Raw genomic sequence first — 18,068 nt, forward strand, 5'->3', positions numbered from 1 at the left:
CGAGGCAGACTAGGAATGCAGCAAAAAGGAAGGATAGCTTAAGACATCTTAGGATTTCCAATCTCTCAAACAATGATAAGAAAGATAGCATTAAGGCACTTTACCTAAATGCTCGTAGTATTCGCAACAAAGTCGATGAATTAACAGCACAAATCCTCTTGAATGATTATGATGTGGTAGGCATCACAGAGATGTGGTTGCAGGGGGTTCAGGACTGGCAGTTAAACATCCAAGGATTTACCACTTAGCAAAAAGACAGGGAGGTGGGCAGAGGAGGCGGTGTTGCCCTGTTAGTTAAGAATGAAATTAAATCTATGGCACTGAATGACATAAGGTCAGATGATGTGGAGTCTGTGTGGGTGGAGTTGAGGAACCACAAAGGCAAAAAAACACATAATGGGAGTTAGGTACAGACCTCCTAACAGTAATCAGGACCAGGGGCGCAAGATGCACTGGGAAATAAATAGGGCATGTTTGAAAGGCAAGGTCGCGGTGATCATGGGGGACTTCAATATGCAGGTGGATTGGGTGAATAATGTTGCCGGTGGATCCAAAGAAAGGGAATTCACGGAATGTTTGCAGGATGGCTTTTTGGAACAGCTTGTGATGGAGCCCACCAGGGAACAGGCTATTCTGGACTTAGTGCTATGTAATGAGCCAGACTTTATAAAAGGTCTTAAAGCAAGGGAACACTTAGGAGGCAGCAATCATAATATGGTAGAGTTCAGTCTGCAGTTTGAAAGAGAGAAGGCAAAATCGGTTGTAATGTAATGGCATTACAGTAAAATAAAGGTAATTACATGGGCATGAGAGAGGAACTGATGAAAATCGACTGGAAGCAGAGCCTAGCGGGGAAGACAGTAGAGCAACAATGGCAGGAGTTTCTGGATGTAACTGAGGACACAGTACAAAGGTTCATCCCAAAGAAAAGAAAGATTATCCGGGGTGGGATTAGACAGCCATGGCTAACAAAGGACGTCAGGAAATGTATCAAAGAAAAAGAGACAGCTGATAAAGTGGCCCAGAACACTGGGAAATCAGAAGATTGGGAAGTCTACAAAAACAGACAGAGGATAACAAAGAGAGCAATAAGGAAGGAGAGGATCAAATATGAAGGTAGGCTAGCTAGTAATATTAGAAATGATAGTAAAAGCTTCTTTCAATACATAAGAAACAAATGAGAGGCATATGTAGGCATTGGGTCGCTCCAAATTGAAGCTGGAAGGCCAGTGATGGGAGATAAGGAAATAGCTGAAGAACTTAATAAGTACTTTGCGTCAGTCTTTACAGGGAGAGTCAGGGGGCAGAGTTGAGTACGGTAGGCATTACAAAAGAGAAAGTGCTAGAAAAGCTAAAAGGTCTAAAAATTGATAAATCTCCTGGCCCCGATGGGCTACATCCTCGAGTTCTGAGGGAGGTGGCTGAGGAAATAGTGGAGGTGTTGGCTGTGATCTTTCAAAAGTCACTGGAGTCAGGGAAAGTCCCAGATGATTGGAAAATTGCTGTTGTAACCTCCTGGTTTAAGAAAGGATGAAGACAAAAGATGGAAAATTATAGGCCGATTAGCCCAACCTCGGTTGTTGGTAACATTCTAGAATCCATTGTTAAGGATGAGATTTCAAAATTCTTGGAAGTGCAGGGTTGGATTAGAACAAGTCAGCATGGATTTAGTACCTGACAAACCTGTTAGAGTTCTTTGAAGAGGTAGGTTAGACCAGGGAAACCCAGTGGATGTTATCTATCTAGATTTCCAAGAGGTGCCTCTCAGGATGCTGGAGTAAGGTGAGGGTCCACGGTGTTCAAGGTGAGCTACTGGCTTAGATTGAGGATTGGCTGTCTGACAGAAGGCAGAGAGTTGGGATAAAAGGCTCTTTTTTGGAATGGCAACCGGTGACAAGTGGTGTCCCACAGGGTTCAGTGTTGGGGCCGCAGCTGTTCACTTTATATATTAATGATCTGGATGAAGGGACTGGGGGCATTCCGGCAAAGTTTGCCGATGATACGAAGTTAGGTGGACAGGCAGGTAGCACTGAGGAGGTGGGGAGGCTGCAGAAAGATTTGGACAGTTTCGGAGAGTGGTCCAGGAAATGGCGATGAAATTCAACCTGAGCAAATGTGTGGTTTTGCACTTTGGAAAAAAGAATACAGGCATGGACTATTTTCTAAATGGTGAGAAAATGTATAAAGCCGAAGTACAAAGGGATCTGGGAGTGCTAGTCCAGGATTCTCTAGAGGCTAACTTGCAGGTTGAATCCGTGATTAAGAAAGCGAATGTAATGTTGTCACTTATCTCAAGAGGGTTGGAATATAAAAGCAACGATGTGCTTTTGAGACTTTATAAAGCACTAGTTAGGCCCCATTTGGAATACTGTGTCCAATTTTGGGCCCCACACCTCAGGAAGGACATACTGGTGCTGGAGCGTGTCCAGCGGAGATTCACATGGATGATCCCTGGAATGGTAGGCCTAACATATGAAGAACGGCTGAGGAGCCTGGGAGTGTATTCATTAGAGTTTAGAAGGTTGAGGGGAGATCTAATAGAAACTTACAAGATAATGAATGGCTTAGAAAGTGTGGACGCTGGGAGGTTGTTTCCGTTAGGTGGGGAGACTAGGACCCGTGGGCACAGCCTTAGAATTAGAGGGGGTAAATTTAAAACGGAAATGAGGAGACATTTCTTGAGCCAGAGAGTGGTGGGCTTGTGGAATTCATTGCCACAGAGCGCAGTGGAGGCTGGGATGTTAAATGTCTTCAAGGTAGAGACTGACAATTTCTTAATCTCGCAAGGAATTAAGGGCTATGGGGAGAGTGCGGGTAAGTGGAGTTGAAATGCCCATCAGCCATGATTTAATGGCGGAGTGGACTCGATGGGCCAAATGGCTTTACTTCCACTCCTATGTCTTATGGTCTTACGGTATTTTTCTGACTGGATGTCTGAGGTGCAAAATAGTTAGACATAAATATTTTATTGGGCATTTTACATCGAGTGGCCAGCAGAAACTATAGGCATGCAAAATCCAATAAAAAACCTTTCCGATTAATATCTCAGGTTACTAGGATATTGATAGGCAGAGCCATTACTGATTAGCAATGATCAGAGTGTGCAGATACTTACTGTAATCCTTTATCTGTACATCCTGGAATTCTATTTTGGGCATTTGCATTCTCTCAGTAGCATTTTGCACCTTGTCATTCAGCTCCAACTCAAAAATGTCTAAAGGAGAAAGGAAAGATTTAATTAATTCTTCAGTTTTTTTTGTTTAATTTAGCTTGCAATGCATTTTTGAGGAGCAGCTATATTGTCCGGATGTGAAACTGGTCCCACTGACATACCTTGCTGATTGTTATTGAGCATGAACATAACAAAGAGCATAGAACATTACAGCACAGTACAGGCGCTTCGGCCCTCGATGTTGTGCCGACCTGTCATACCGATCTCAAGCCCATCTAACCTACACTATTCCATGTACGTCCATATGCTTATCCAATGACGACTTAAATATACCTAAAGTTGGCGAATCTACTACCATTGCAGGCAAAGCATTCCATTCCCTTATTACTCTCTGAATAAAGAAACTACCTCTGACATCTGTCCTATATCTTTCACCCCTCAATTTAAAGCTATGCCCCCCTCGCGCTCGCCGTCACCATCCTAGGAAAAAGGCTATCCCTATCCACCCTGTCTAACCCTCTGATTATTTTATATGTTTCAATTAAGTCACTTCTCAACCTTCTTCTCGCTAATGAAAATAACCTCAAGTCCCACAGCCTTTCCTCATAAGACCTTCCCTCCATACCAGGCAATATCCTAGTAAATCTCCTCTGCACCCTTTCCAAAGCTTCCACATCCTTCTTATAATGTGGTGACCAGAACTGTACGCAATACTCCAAGTGCGGCCGCACCAGAGTTTTGTACAGCTTCACCATAACCTCTTGGTTCCGGAACTTGATCCCTCTATTAATAAAAGCTAAAACACTGTATGCCTTCTTAACAGCCCTGTCAACCTGGGTAGCAACTTTCAAGGATCTCTGTACATGGACACCGAGATCTCTCTGCACATCTACACTACTAAGAATCTTACCATTAGCCCTGTACTTTGCCTTCTGGTTACTCCTACCAAAGTGCATCGCCTCACACTAGTCTGCATTAAACTCCATTTGCCACCTCTCAGCCCAGCTGTGCAGCTTATCTATGTCTCTCTGCAACCTACAGCATCCTTCATCACTATCCACAACTCCACCGACCTTAGTGTCATCTGCAAATTTACTAACCCACCCTTCTACGCCCTCATCCAGGTCATTTATAAAAATGATGACCAGCAGTGTACCCAACACCGACCCTTGCGGTACACCACTAGTAACTGGTCTCCAGGATGAACATTTCCCATCATCTACCACCCTCTGTCTTCTTTCAGCAAGCCATTTTCCGATCCAAACTGCTATATCTCCCCCAGTTCCATTCCTCCACATTTTGTACAATAGCCTATTGTGGGGAACCTTATCGAACGCCTTGCTTAAATCCATATACACCACATCAACTAGTTTACTCTCATCTACCTGTTTGGTCACCTTCTCAAAGAGGTCAATAAGGTTTGTGAGGCACGACCTTCCCTTCACAAAACCGTGCTGACTATTCCTAGTGGAGATTCATCTGCAACATCTTGTGAGATTCTATGAACTCCCAAACACTCACCCTCTCAACTCTTCTCATGGTGTGTAGATTTTATATATTAACAATATACATAGGTGAACATATACTGTATACAGAAACAAAAATCAAACCAAAGTAAAACACTTCTGAACAAATTAATGAAAATGCAAATGATTTCAATGACTATTTTTCATTAAATGCAAGAAAATGTTGAAACATTGAAAATAATTGGTCTGTTATTGACATTATTGTGCTTTATAAGACCGGAGATTATGAAAAGTGCCTAATAAATGCAAGTCTTCCTTTCCTTCTCGGGTTAAGACGCATGATCTGGCAGGTATCATTGCAAAACGATTCTCAATTTTGTGCAACTTGCATGGGGCACAATAAACATATTGGTTGCAATCTTATCGAGGTCTGAGTGACATGGCTTATGTCAAGAATCGAACAACAAATCTACGAAACCCATATCAATGTCGACATCATCTTGTTCCATCTTTTCTGCTATTGACGAGCAGGTTGAAGACATTCTTAGTAGATACAATTGAGATGCCATAATTGTTACAAGTACTTTTTTTAATGGCACATCTCACCTCATTTCTGATTGGAATATTTTTATTGACAACAATAGTATAAAGCCTTTGATTTTGTAAGCTGTATACCATCTTGTGATGCGTACAGTTCCCTTATATGTATGAATAAACTTAAGCAAAAAAAATCCTCAGAATTGTCTAGTCTAAACAGGGAATAAAGTGTTAACATCCTCCTTCAATACGACCCCCTTATGTCCATGCTGTTATCAAGCATGCATAGGCTCCTAAATATTATCAATTTACTGCTATCCAAATTCTGTACCATTTCAGTCAAAGGATGATGCAGCAGAGAAGAAGGCCATCTGATCTATTGTGACCATTCTGGCTCTTTGAAAAAAGTTATCTAATTAATTTCATCCTCCACCTCGTTCTCCAAAGTATTTGTCCAAATCTCCTTTGACTATTATTGAAATTTCATTCACTGTCTTTTCAGGCATTGTCTTTCAGATTGCAAAAACTTGCTGCCTAATAACATTTTTTCTCACGTCTGAACAGGTCAATTAAAGGACAGCTGGCTACTTCACTGCTTTGTTTGTTCATTGGGAGAATTGATAAATTGGTATTGGGTTTATTTTATAAACAAAAAGGGCTGGCTCTGAGTGTGCAGCGTTTGTAATTTGTTCACTGAGCATTTGGTAAATTTGCTGATGGGTTTACTCATTGCAAAGGGTGTTCTTTAGGTCACAATCTTGATTACCTGTCCCAGTTCTGCGGTTACATGTGTGCCTGGATCTCCTTGGAGGGGGAGTATGCAGTGTCCACTAGCAGCTTTTTGACATAGATGGGCACCACAGGGGCTGGAATGCAATACCTCCCCTTCCAAAGCCATTTTTACTTAGTCACCACTTGTTATTTCCTCCTTTTTTTGATATTTCTGTTCCTATTGCCCCTGCTCTGTGTTTATTAATTGGATCGTTTGGGTAGTTGTTGGTGCGTTTCTTTATAACAAACTGAAACTGGGTTCTCCCCGAATGGGGGATTGGCTTGTGGACAGGGAAAGGCTCCAGAAGGGAAAGGTGGAAGCTGATGTTTGTGCTAAACCACTGATTTACAAGAAATCCCTTGGAGTAATTAAGTGCCTGCAGCCTTGCTGACCCCTGCAGAGAGGTGGTCCCTGCTGACATTTTTGGAAAAATCTTGTCACTTTATTGAGCAGCCAATGTGCTTGCTTCAAACACCAAATGCAAACAAGTCACCGGTTTCCCCATGAGCAAGACTGACACATCTGTGTAGTACCTCTTAGGATATTCTCATCTCAGAATCTGGAGCCAGAGTAAGCTATTTGGCCCCTTGCTATGGCCTCTAACATTTCAAGTGTGAGATATGTTCAAATCTCCCCAAAGTCTCACTCCCATTTTCTCCTCTGCTCTTTCACAAGGTGTGCCACATCAATGAAACATTTCAGGCTGTTAAAAAAACACCAAATTCAACTATAACTGGAGCTCTGAGAAGCAGAGGGTTCTGGGCATCTTTGTGCTTGAACTGTAAAACATTACTACACTCATTGCAGATGCAGCAAGTGATTACAAAAACAAATAGATTAGCCGGTGTATTCTGACATTGGCAATATGTGCACACAGAATTCCAGAACATTGCACAGATTTTACGCAGACTCATTCCATACATTTTCAGGCAGGCCTGACATCATCAAGTAGAATTCCAATGACATGTGCAAAGGAGCTGCATATTTGCAGAAAAGCAGCAAAGAACGGAAATGGAGTTTCATTGAGCGGAATGAGGATGAGGGAGAATGAGGGGGAATTGAGAGATGAAGTGGGGCAGAGAATTGGGTAATGATGGAGTCTGGTGATGTGGTTAAGGGGAAAATTATTCTGGGCAGATGGGGAGAAGGGACCACAACGTCTTCCTCCTCCCTCCATCACAGACTCCCTGCTCCTCACTACTACCTGCCTCCCCCATACAGCATCCCTTCCCCCCTTCACAACCTCCCTCTCTCCCCTGTTACTGTCCACATCTTATGGAAACATGGAAGTACAGAAAATGTAGCAGGAGGAGGCTATTCTGCCCTTCTGGCCTGTTCTGCCATACATTATGATCATGGCTGGTCATGCAACTCCACAGCCTGTTCCAGCCTTTCCCCCAGCTCCTATGAACACTTTAGCCCAAGTGTTCTATCTAACTCCTTCTTGAAACCATACAACATTGCAGAATTAATTTCTCTCTGTGGTAGAGAATTCCACACATGCACTACCATCTGGGTAAAGAAATGTCTCCTCATTTCAGTCGTAAATGTCCCACCTGGTCTCTTTAATCATCCCCTGGTTCTGGACTCTTCTGCCATCAGGAACGTCCTTTCTGCATCTACCATGTCAGTCCTTTCAGAATTTTATAGATTTCTCTGAGATTCCTCCAGGAAATCAAGGGCTGGATCTATGAGCATTCCTATTGCAAACTGCTGTTGGAAGCCAAGAGCTTGATTCCCACAGCAAATTGCTTCTGAAAAGCAACAGCTAGAAATGTTGAGGGTGCTGCACTCCCCTGATATCTCATTGGTGCTAATGGCTCATTTCCCTTTCTACCATCATGTAATACGCTGCTGTGATCTCAGTTTATCCATCCCAATCCTACACATTATCTGAACAGGTCTGGAACAGCAGGGGAAGGGTTCAGGGTTGTGGACGGTGAGGAGTATGACTATGAGTACAACTACCCAAACGATCCAAGTAATCATTCTCTTCCAATGATTATCTTTGGTGTCAGTCATGGTTCTCATGAGGTAGTTACATTGTGCACTGAGTCTAAAGGTCACTGATTTAATTTCTTCTCAGCAGAAAGCGAAAGGACTGTGGATGTTGTCAATCAGGAAAAAAACACAAGTTGCTGGAAAAGCTCGGCAGGTCCAGCAGCAGAGTTAACGTTTCAGGTCCGGTGACCCTTCCTCGGAACCTGAAACGTTAATGGTGATTTTATTCTTCACAGGTGCCACCACACTTGCTGAGCTTTACCAGTAATCTCTGTTTTTGTTCCTTCTCTGCAGACTTGGACACTTAATCCAGTCTGATACCAGGTGGCGATTTTCATGAATGCTGCATTTGTTCGATCACCTGTTTGTTGATGAAAGTCTAGGCCCAATTGCTTTCTCAATAGGACACGAGACACCCTATGGCACCATATTGAGGAGTGGGCATGTTCTTCATTTGCACTGGTCAAAATTTATCCCTTAATCAAAAGGAAATCAGATTGCCTGGTTATTATTACGTTGCTCCCTGTAAGAACTTGCTGCGTGAATACTGGACATTACTCTTCTTTACATGAAAAAAACTTGAGTAAACTCTTTCTGTATAACCCATCCAGATACACTGCACACACACTGGGTTCTGAGAAAGGGTCATTGGACCCAAAAGGTTAACTCTGATTCCTCTCCACACATGTTGGACCTTTCCAGGCAATTCCTGTTTCTGATTCGGACATAGTGCACTCTGTGTAATTAATCCTGTACACACAGACTCCATTCTGTGTAATTAACCCTGTGCACACAGACTGCATGCCATATAATTAACCCTGTACATGCACAGACTGCACTCCAAGTAATTAATCTTGTACAAACACACTGCAGTCTGTGTAATTGACTCTGTACACACACAGTGCACGCCATGTAATTAACCCTGTACATACACACTGCGCTCCATCTAATTAACCCTATAGACACACACTGCACTCCCTGTAACCAACCCAGTACACACAGACTGCACTCCATGTAATTAGCCCTGCGCAAAAGCATTGCACCCTGTCTAATTAAACCTGTAACCACACACTGCATTCAATGTAATTAAACCTGTATAAACTATAATTAATTCTCTACATATACATATCACTCCATGTAATTAGCGCGGCACAAAAACACTGCACTCTGTGTAGTTACCCATGAACACACACACTTCACTCTGTGTAATTAGCTCTGTACACACACACTACACTCCATTTAATTAACCTTGTACACACAGACTGCACTCCATGTAAATAGCCCTGCATAAAACACTGCACTTCATGTAGTTAACCCTGAACGCATACACTACACCCCGTGTAATTAAACCTGTACACACAGACTGCATTCCATGTAATTAACCCTGTACACCCAGACAACACGCCACATAATTAGCCTTGAACAAAAACACTGCACTTCGTGTAGTTAACCCTGCACATACACTCTTCACTCCATTTGACTAACCCTGCACACACACACTGAACTCCGAGTAATTAAACCTGTAAATACACACTGCAATCCATGTAATGGACCCTGTACACACAGAGACTGCACACCATGTAATTAACCCTGCACACACAGAGTCCACTCCGTCTAAATAAACCTGCAACCACACACTGCATGCAATATAATTAAACCTGCACAAACACACTGCACTCCGTGTAATTAGCCCTGTACACACACACAGCACTGCGTGTAATTAACCCTACACACACACACGTACTGCACTGTATGTAATTAGCCCTGTACACACAGACTGCACTCTGTGTAATTAACTCTGTACACACAAACTACACCCCTTGTAATTAGCCCTGTACACACACAGTGCACCCCATGTAATTAACCCGTTACAAAAATACTGCACTCCAAGAAATTAACCCTGTACACACAGACTGCAGTCCATGTAATTAACCCTGTACACAGACATTGCATGCCATGTAATTATCCCTGTACACGCACAGACTGCACTCTAAGTAATTAACCCTATAGACACACACTGCACTCCCTGTAACTAACCCTGTGCACACAGACTGCACTCCATGTAATTAGCCCTGCACAAAACACCGCACCCAATCTAATTAAACCTGTAACCACACACTGCATTCAATGTAATTAAACCTGTACAAACACAATGCACTCCGTGTAATTAGCCCTGCACACAGACGCAGCACTGCATGTAATTAACACTGCACACCATGTAATTAATGCTGTACACACAGAACGCACTCCGTGTAATTAACCCTCTACACACCCATATCACTCCATTTAATTTACCCTGTACAGAAATACTACATTCCGTGGTAGTTAACCCTGTACACACACACTACTGTGCTCCATGTAATTAACCCTGTACACACAGACTGTACTCCATGTAATTAACCCGGAACACATACACTGCACTCCCTGTAGTTAACCCTACACACAGACTGCACTTGGTGTAATTAACCCTGTACACTCACACTGCACTGTGTGTAAGTAATCCTGTACACACACACTGCACTCCGTGTCATTAACCCTGTACACACACACTGCACGCCGTGTCATTAACTCTGTACACACACACTGCACTCTGTGTAATTAGCCCTGTACGCACAGCATGAACTCGATGTAATTTACCCTGTACACACACAGAATGCACACTGTGTAAGTAACCCTGTACACACAGACTGAACTCCAGGTAATTAACCCTGTACTCACACACTGCACTCCATGTAATTAACCCTGCACACACACACTGCACTCCATGTAATTAAACCTGTACACAAACACTGCACTCCCTGTAATTAACCCTGTACAGGCACACTGCACTGTATGTAATTAACCCTGTACACACACAGAATGCACATTGTGTAAGTAACCGTGTACACACACACTACATTCCGTGTAATTATTCCTGTACACACACACTGCAATCCATGTAATTAACCCTGTACACTCAAACTGCACTCCATGTAAAAAATCATGTACACACAAACTGCACTCCAAGTAATTAACTCTGTACACACAGAGAATGCACATCATGTAAGTGACCCTGTACACAAACACTGCACTCAGTGTAATTAGATTAGATTAGATTCCCCACAGTGTGGAAACAGGCCCTTCTGCCCAACAAGTCCACACTGCCCCTTGAAGCATCCCACCCAGACCCATCCCCCTATTAACCCAGACACCCCTGAACACTACGGGCAATTTAGCATGGCCGATCCAACTAGCCTGCACATCTTTGGACTGTGCGAGGAAACCGCAGCACCCGGAGGAAACCCAAGCAGATACAGGGAGAATGTGCAAACTCCACACAGAGAGTCACCTGAGGTGGGAATCGAACCCGGGTCCCTGGTGCTGTGAGGCTGCAGTGCTAACCACTGAGCCACCGTGCCACCCCAATTAAACGTGTACACACACACTGCACTCCATACAATTAGTCCTGTACATACACGCTGCACCCCATGTAATTATCCCTGAATGGACACACTGCCCTGGGTGTAATTAACCCTGTACACACACACTGCACTCCGTGTCATTAACCCTGTATACACATACCGCCCTCTGTGTAGTTAACCCTGACACACACACTGCACTCCGTGTAGTTAACTCTGACACACACACTGCACTCCGTGTAGTTAACCCTGACACACACACTGCACTCCCTGTAATTAGTCCTGTACACACACACTGCACGCAATGTAATTATCCCTGAATGGACACACTACCCTGGGTGTAAGTAACCCTGTACACACACACTGCACTCCGTGTCATTAACCCTGTACACACACACCGCCCTCCGTGTAGTTAACCCTGACACACACACTGCCCTCCGTGTAATTAGCCCTGTACACACACGCTGCACTCCGTGTAATTAGCCCTGTACACACTCACTGCAGTCAGTGTAATTAACCCTGTACACACACACTGCACTCCGTGTAATTAACCCTGTTAACACACACTGTACTCCGTTAAAAAAGGAATGACATTTGCCTTTTTCCAATCTTATGGCACTACACCCATGGACAGTGAGGACGAAAAGATCATCACCAAAAGCCCTGGGATCTCGTCCCTCGCTTCCCATAGAATCCTTGGATAAATCCATCAGGCCTGGGGAACTTATCTATTCTCAACTTCCTCAGAATTCCTAGCACATCTTCCTTACTAACATCAACCTCCTCTTAGCCTACCTCCTCTACAACTAGGTCCCTCTCAGTTGTGAATACCGAAGAAAAGTATTCATTAAGGATCTCTCTTATCTCTTTAGGCTCCATGCACAAATTCCCTTTACAATCCTTGATCAGCTCTACCCTTTCTCTAGTCATTCTCTTGTTCTGCACCTATGTGTAAAAAGCCTATCTGCCAAGGTTTTCTCATGACCCCTTATAGCTCTCGTCAACTCTTTCTTCAGCTCCTTCCTGGCTAACTTGTATCCCTCTGGAGCATTTTCTGTTCCTCTTTTCCTAAATATTACATAAGCCTCCTTCTTCCTCTTAACCAGTCATTCAACCTCTCTCGAGAATCATGGCTCCCTCACTCGACCGCATCTTCCCTGCCTGCTCGGTACAAACATATCGAGAACATGCAGTATGCATTCCTTAAACAATCTCCACATTTCTGTGGTTCTCTTCCCTGAGAGCATCTGTTCCCAGTTTATGTTACCCAGTTCTTGTCTAATTGAATTGTCATTACCCTTCCCTTAATTGTAAACTTTACCCTGCCGTACGTACCTATCCTTATCCATGACTATCGTGAAAGAAACAGAGTTATGATCGCTACTGCCAAAATACTCTCCTACCAACAGGTCTAACACTTGGCCCAGTTCATTGTCAAGCACCAAATCCAAAGTGGCCTCTCCTCGTGTTGGTCTATCTACATACTGTGTCAGGAATCCTTCCTAAACACACTGGACAAAATCTGCTCCATCTAAACTGTTACAACTAAAATGTTTCCAATCAATATTTGGAAAGTTGAGGTCACCCATGACCATAAAACTGTGACTTTTGCACCTTTCCAGTATCTGCCTCCCAATCCGCTCCTCTACTTCTCTGCAACTATTAGCGGGTCTGTAAAAAATCCCAACAAGGTGACTGCTCCTTTCTTGTTCCTGACCTCAACCCAAACTGATTCTGTAGACATATCATTCTCAAACTGCCTTTCAGTAGCTGCTATACTCGCCCCAACTAGCAATGCCACTCCCCCAACTCTTTTCCCACCTTCCCTATTTATTTTAAAGCGTCTAAATTCTGGAACTTCCAACAACCATTCCTCTCCCTGAGCTACCCAAGTTGCTGTAATGGCCAAAACAACGTAATTCCAAGTGCTGACTCATGCTCTAAATTCATCCGCTTTATTTCCTATACTTCCAGCATTGAAGTATACACACCTCAAACTGTCTCAGTGTACACAATTACACTCCATCAACTGCATTCTGTTATTCGGGTGGCACGGTCGCTCAGTGGTTAGCACTGCAGCCTCACAGCATCAGAGATCCGGGTTCGATTCCAGCCTCGGGCGACTGTCTGTGCGGAGTTTGCACATTCTCCCTGTGTCTGTGTGGGTTTGCTCCGGTTTCCTCCCAGAGTCCGAAGATGTGCAGGCTAGGTCGATCGGCCATGCTAAATTGCCCGTAGTGTTCAGGGGTGTGTGGGTTATAGGGGGATGGGTCTGGGTGGGATATATCAAGGGGTGGTGTGGACTTGTTGGGCCGAAGGGCCTGTTTCCACACTGTAGGGAACCTAATCTAATTAACAACCTCATTCCCTGTTGTGTCTGTTGGAAGGCTGAATACCTCATCCTCTGAATTACAGATTTGGTTCCCCAGCCCCTGCCAATCCAGTTTAAACCATCCCAAACAGCCCTAACAAACCTCCCTCCTGGATATTTGTGCCCTTCTGGTTCAGGTGCAACTCGGCCTTACTGTACAGGTCCCACCTTCCCCAGAATGTGCTCCAGTTATCCACATAATGGAAGCCCTCCCTCCTACACAAGCCCTAAAGCCACGTGTTTAGATGCACTCTCTCCCTATTTCCTACCTCATTATCACGTGGCACTGGGAGTAATCCAGAGATAACTACCCTGTTTGTCCTGGACTTCAGCTTCCAACCTAACTCCCTGTACTCGTTTTTCACATTCTCAGTCCTTTTTCTCTCTGTGTCATTAGCACCGATGTGTACCATGACTGCTGGTTGCTTACCCTCCCCCTTAAGGATCTTGAAGATGCGACCCGAGACATCATGGAACCTGGCACCCGTAGGTAACATACCATCCGTTCAGTGATAATGGGAACTGCAGATGCTGGAGAATCCAAGATAATAAAGTGTGGAGCTGGATGAACACAGCAGGCCCAGCAGCATCTCAGGAGCACAAAAGCTGACGTGTCGGGTCTAGACCTTTCATCAGAGACGGGGATGGGGAGAGACCTCTGGAATAAATAGGATGAGGGGGGAGGCGGACCGAAGATGGAGAGAAAAGAAGATAGGTGGAGACGAGAGTATAGGTGAGGAGGGGATAGGTCAGTCCAGGGAAGATGGACAGGTCAAGGAGGCAGGGTGAGGTTGGTAGGTAGGAAATGGAGGTGCGGCTTGAGGTGCGAGGAAGGGATGGGTGAGAGGAAGAACAGGTTAGGGAAGCGGAGACAGGCTGGGCTGGTTTTGGGATGCAGTGGGGGAAGGAAAGATTTTGAAGCTTGTGAAGTCCACATTGATACCACTGGGCTGCAGGGTTCCCAAGCAGAATATGAGTTGCTGTTCCTGCAACCTTCGGGTGGCATCCTTGTGGCACTGCAGGAGGCCCATGATGGACGTATCATCTAAAGAATGGGAGGGGGAGTTAAAATGGTTTGCGACTGGGAGGTGCAGTTGTTTATTGCGAACTGAGCGGAGGTGTTCTGCAAAGCGGGCCCCAAGCCTCCGCTTGGTTTCCCCAATGTAGAGGAAGCCACACCGGGTGCAATGGATACAGTACGCCACATTGGCAGATGTGCAAGTGAACATCTGCTTAATATGGAAAGTCATCTTGGGGCCCGGGATGGGGGTGAGAGAGGAGGTGTGGGGGCAAGTGTAACACTGCCTGCGGTTGCAGGGGAAGGTGCTGGGTGTGGTGGGGTTGGAGGGCAGTGTGGATCGGACAAGGGAGTCACGGCGAGAGTGGTCTCTCCAGAAGGCAGACAAGGGTGGGGATGGAAAAATGTCTTGTGTGGTGGGGTCGGATTGTAGATGGCGGAAGTGTCGGAGGATGGTGCGTTGTATCCGGAGGTTGGTGGGGTGTTATCTGAGAATGAGGGGGATCCTCTTTGGGCGGATGTGCTGGTGGTGGTTTGTGAGGGATGTGTTGCAGGAAATGCGGGAGACACAGTCAAGGTCGTTCTCGACCACTGAGGGGGGAAAGTTGCGGTCTTTGAAGAACATGAACATCTGGGATGTTCGGGAGTGGAATGCCTCATCCTGGGAGCGGATGCAGTGGAGGCGGAGCAATTGGGAATAGGGGATGAAAATTTTGCAGGAGAGTGGGTAGGACGAGGTATATTCTAGGTAGTTTCTAGAATGTTTCTTCGTAGTTTCTATTCTAGAATGGGATTGTGGGAGATATAGCAGTTTGGATCAGAAATTGGCTTGCTGAAAGAAGACAGAGGGTGGTAGTTGATGGGAAATGTTCATCCGGGAGACCAGTTACTAGTGGTGTACTGCAAGGGTCGGTGTTGGGTCCGCTGCTGTTTGGCATTTTTATAAATGACCTGGATGAGGGCGTAGAAGGATGGGTTAGTAAATTTTCAGACAACACTAAGGTTGGTGGAGTTGTGGATAGTGAGGGAGGATGCTGTAGGTTGCAGAGAGACATAGAAAAGCTGCAGAACTGGGCTGAGAGGTGGCAAATGGAGTTTAATGCAGACTAGTGTGAGGTGTTGCACTTTGGTAGGAGTAACCGGAAGGCAAAGTACAGGGCTAATGGTAAGATAATTGGTAGTGTAGATGAGCAGAGAGATCTCGGTGTCCATGTACACAGATCCTTGAAAGTTGCCACCCAGGTAGACAGGGCTGTTAAGAAGGCATACAGTGTTTTAGCTTTTGTTAATAGAGGGATCGAGTTCTGGAACCAAGAGGTTATGCTGCAGCTGTACAAAACTCTGGTGCGGCTGCACTTGGAGTATTGTGTACAGTTCTGGTCACCGCATTATAAGAAGGATGTGGAAGCTTTGGAAAGGGTGCAGAGGAGATTTACTAGGATGTTGCTTGGTATGGAGGGAAGGTCTTACGAGGAAAGGCTGAGGGACTTGAGGCTGTTTTCATTAGAGAGAAGAAGGTTGAGAGGTGACTTAATTGAAACATATAAAATAATCAGAGGGTTAGGGAGGGTGGATAGGGAGAGCCTTTTTCCTAGGATGGTGATGGCGAGCATGACGGGGCATAGCTTTAAATTGAGGGGTGAAAGATGTAGGACAGATGTCAGAGGTAGTTTCTTCACTCAGAGAGTAGTAAGGGAATGGAACGCTTTGCCTGCAACGGTAGTAGATTCGCCAACTTTAAGTACATTTAAGTCATCATTGGACAAGCATATGGACGTACATGGAATAGTGTAGGTTATTTGGGCTTGAGATCGATATGACAAGTCGGAACAACATCGAGGGCCGAAGGGCCTGTATTGTGCTGTAATGTTCTATGTTCTATGTTCTAGTTGTGGGAGTCAGTGGGCTTGAAATGGACATCAGTTTCTAGCTAGTTACCTGAGATGGAGACTGAGAGGTCCAGGAAGCTGAGGGATGTGCTGGAGACCACTCTCTCCGCAACTCCCTTGTCCGCTCCACACTCCCCTCCAACCCCACCACACCGGGCACCTTCCCCTGTAACCGCAGGAAGTGCTAGAGCCAATGCCCGAATTTATGTGTTTCTTTCTGGCTCGTGTTCCCTCCACACACCCACCACTGAAAACAAGAGGACTGCTTGCTGCATGAGGTAAGTTCTTATACAGGGAGAAACATAAACTGCCTTACCTTCCTGTCTGACTCTGGCATTCATTTCCGAACACTGGTTCAGTTATGGAGCCTAAGGAAGAGTGTTAGCTGGAATGTGTACTTGAGAATAGTGCCACTGGTGTGCTATTTGCATCGCCTGCCAATTGACATCATGATCTACCTAGCCTGTGCTTCCAGCGTAGCAATCTTCCACAAATGCTTAACACTCTCAGCAAAATGTTCTCCGCTGCAGCATGAGAACTGTGCACCCAGCATGCAGATCCCGTTTCAGAGGCAAAACACTACTTGCAGCACTAAAAGTTTAAAAACAAAACCTGTGCCATTTTTGTGTCTTCTTTACATAACTCCTGTGCATACTGAGTGTTTTCCACCTAGACACATGTTTCACTGGTATCTGTAACATATTCACTTCATAAACAGAGTAGAAAATTTGCTTTGCTCACTGGGGTACTATAATAACAGATTTTTTTCAGAGTTTTCCCTCATTTTTTGCATCTATTAGGAATCTGGTTGTGTTCTGTAGATGCTCAGTCAGTTCATTAACTTTGGGATTTAACATTTTCTTTGCTGCAGCTTTATTGCAATTTGAAACTTGACTGACTTTACAGCTAATACTAGGACACGGTATTGCCAATTTGCTTGATTACAAATGAGAGGAATTTTATTCCCACTCTGATCATATAGTAACTCTTCTTGCGTTACATTTCAGTAAACTCAGCTTGTTTGGTTTGGGTTGAGTCCAACTATGTATTGAGAGCTTCTGGTTTGTTACTGTCTGCAGTGAGAAAAGTAAAAATTTGTCGTGTGCTGGTTATCTTGGAGAGATCGTAGAATCCCTGCAGAGTGGGAACAGGCTCTTCGGCCCAACAAGTCCATACCAACCCTCAGACAATCCCATCCAAACCCACGCCCCTATAACCCACCTAATCTACACATCCCTGAACACTTGCGTAAATCCATCTTAGAGAATTAATTGAGCTCCTTACAGCTAATAGTGATCATAATGCTGTTCAATTATTGCAAAAGCCCAACTAACATGCTTCAGGAAAGAAAATTCAACGTTCCGATCCAGAGTGACTCATGATTAACTCTGATTCCTGGGAATCTTAGACCTATAGAATGATGACATAAGGACATGATGAATAG

The 18,068-nt window shown here is 44.6% G+C and overlaps 1 protein-coding gene across 10 annotated transcripts in view; it reads right to left on the reverse strand.

Annotated features, from left to right (window-relative positions):
• The window catches only part of dpp6a (dipeptidyl-peptidase 6a), a 1,430,988-nt gene that overhangs the window by 54,218 nt on the left and 1,358,702 nt on the right, over window positions 1-18,068 (reverse strand). For all 10 annotated transcript variants that reach the window (XM_059639738.1, XM_059639748.1, XM_059639745.1 and 7 more), the window contains one exon: window positions 3,116-3,214. In XM_059639738.1, the coding sequence (XP_059495721.1) occupies window positions 3,116-3,214 (99 nt within the window). The remainder of the gene's footprint in view (window positions 1-3,115; window positions 3,215-18,068) is intronic.

This window comes from Stegostoma tigrinum, chromosome 2 (assembly GCF_030684315.1).
Source record: "Stegostoma tigrinum isolate sSteTig4 chromosome 2, sSteTig4.hap1, whole genome shotgun sequence".
Taxonomy (NCBI): domain Eukaryota; kingdom Metazoa; phylum Chordata; class Chondrichthyes; order Orectolobiformes; family Stegostomatidae; genus Stegostoma; species Stegostoma tigrinum.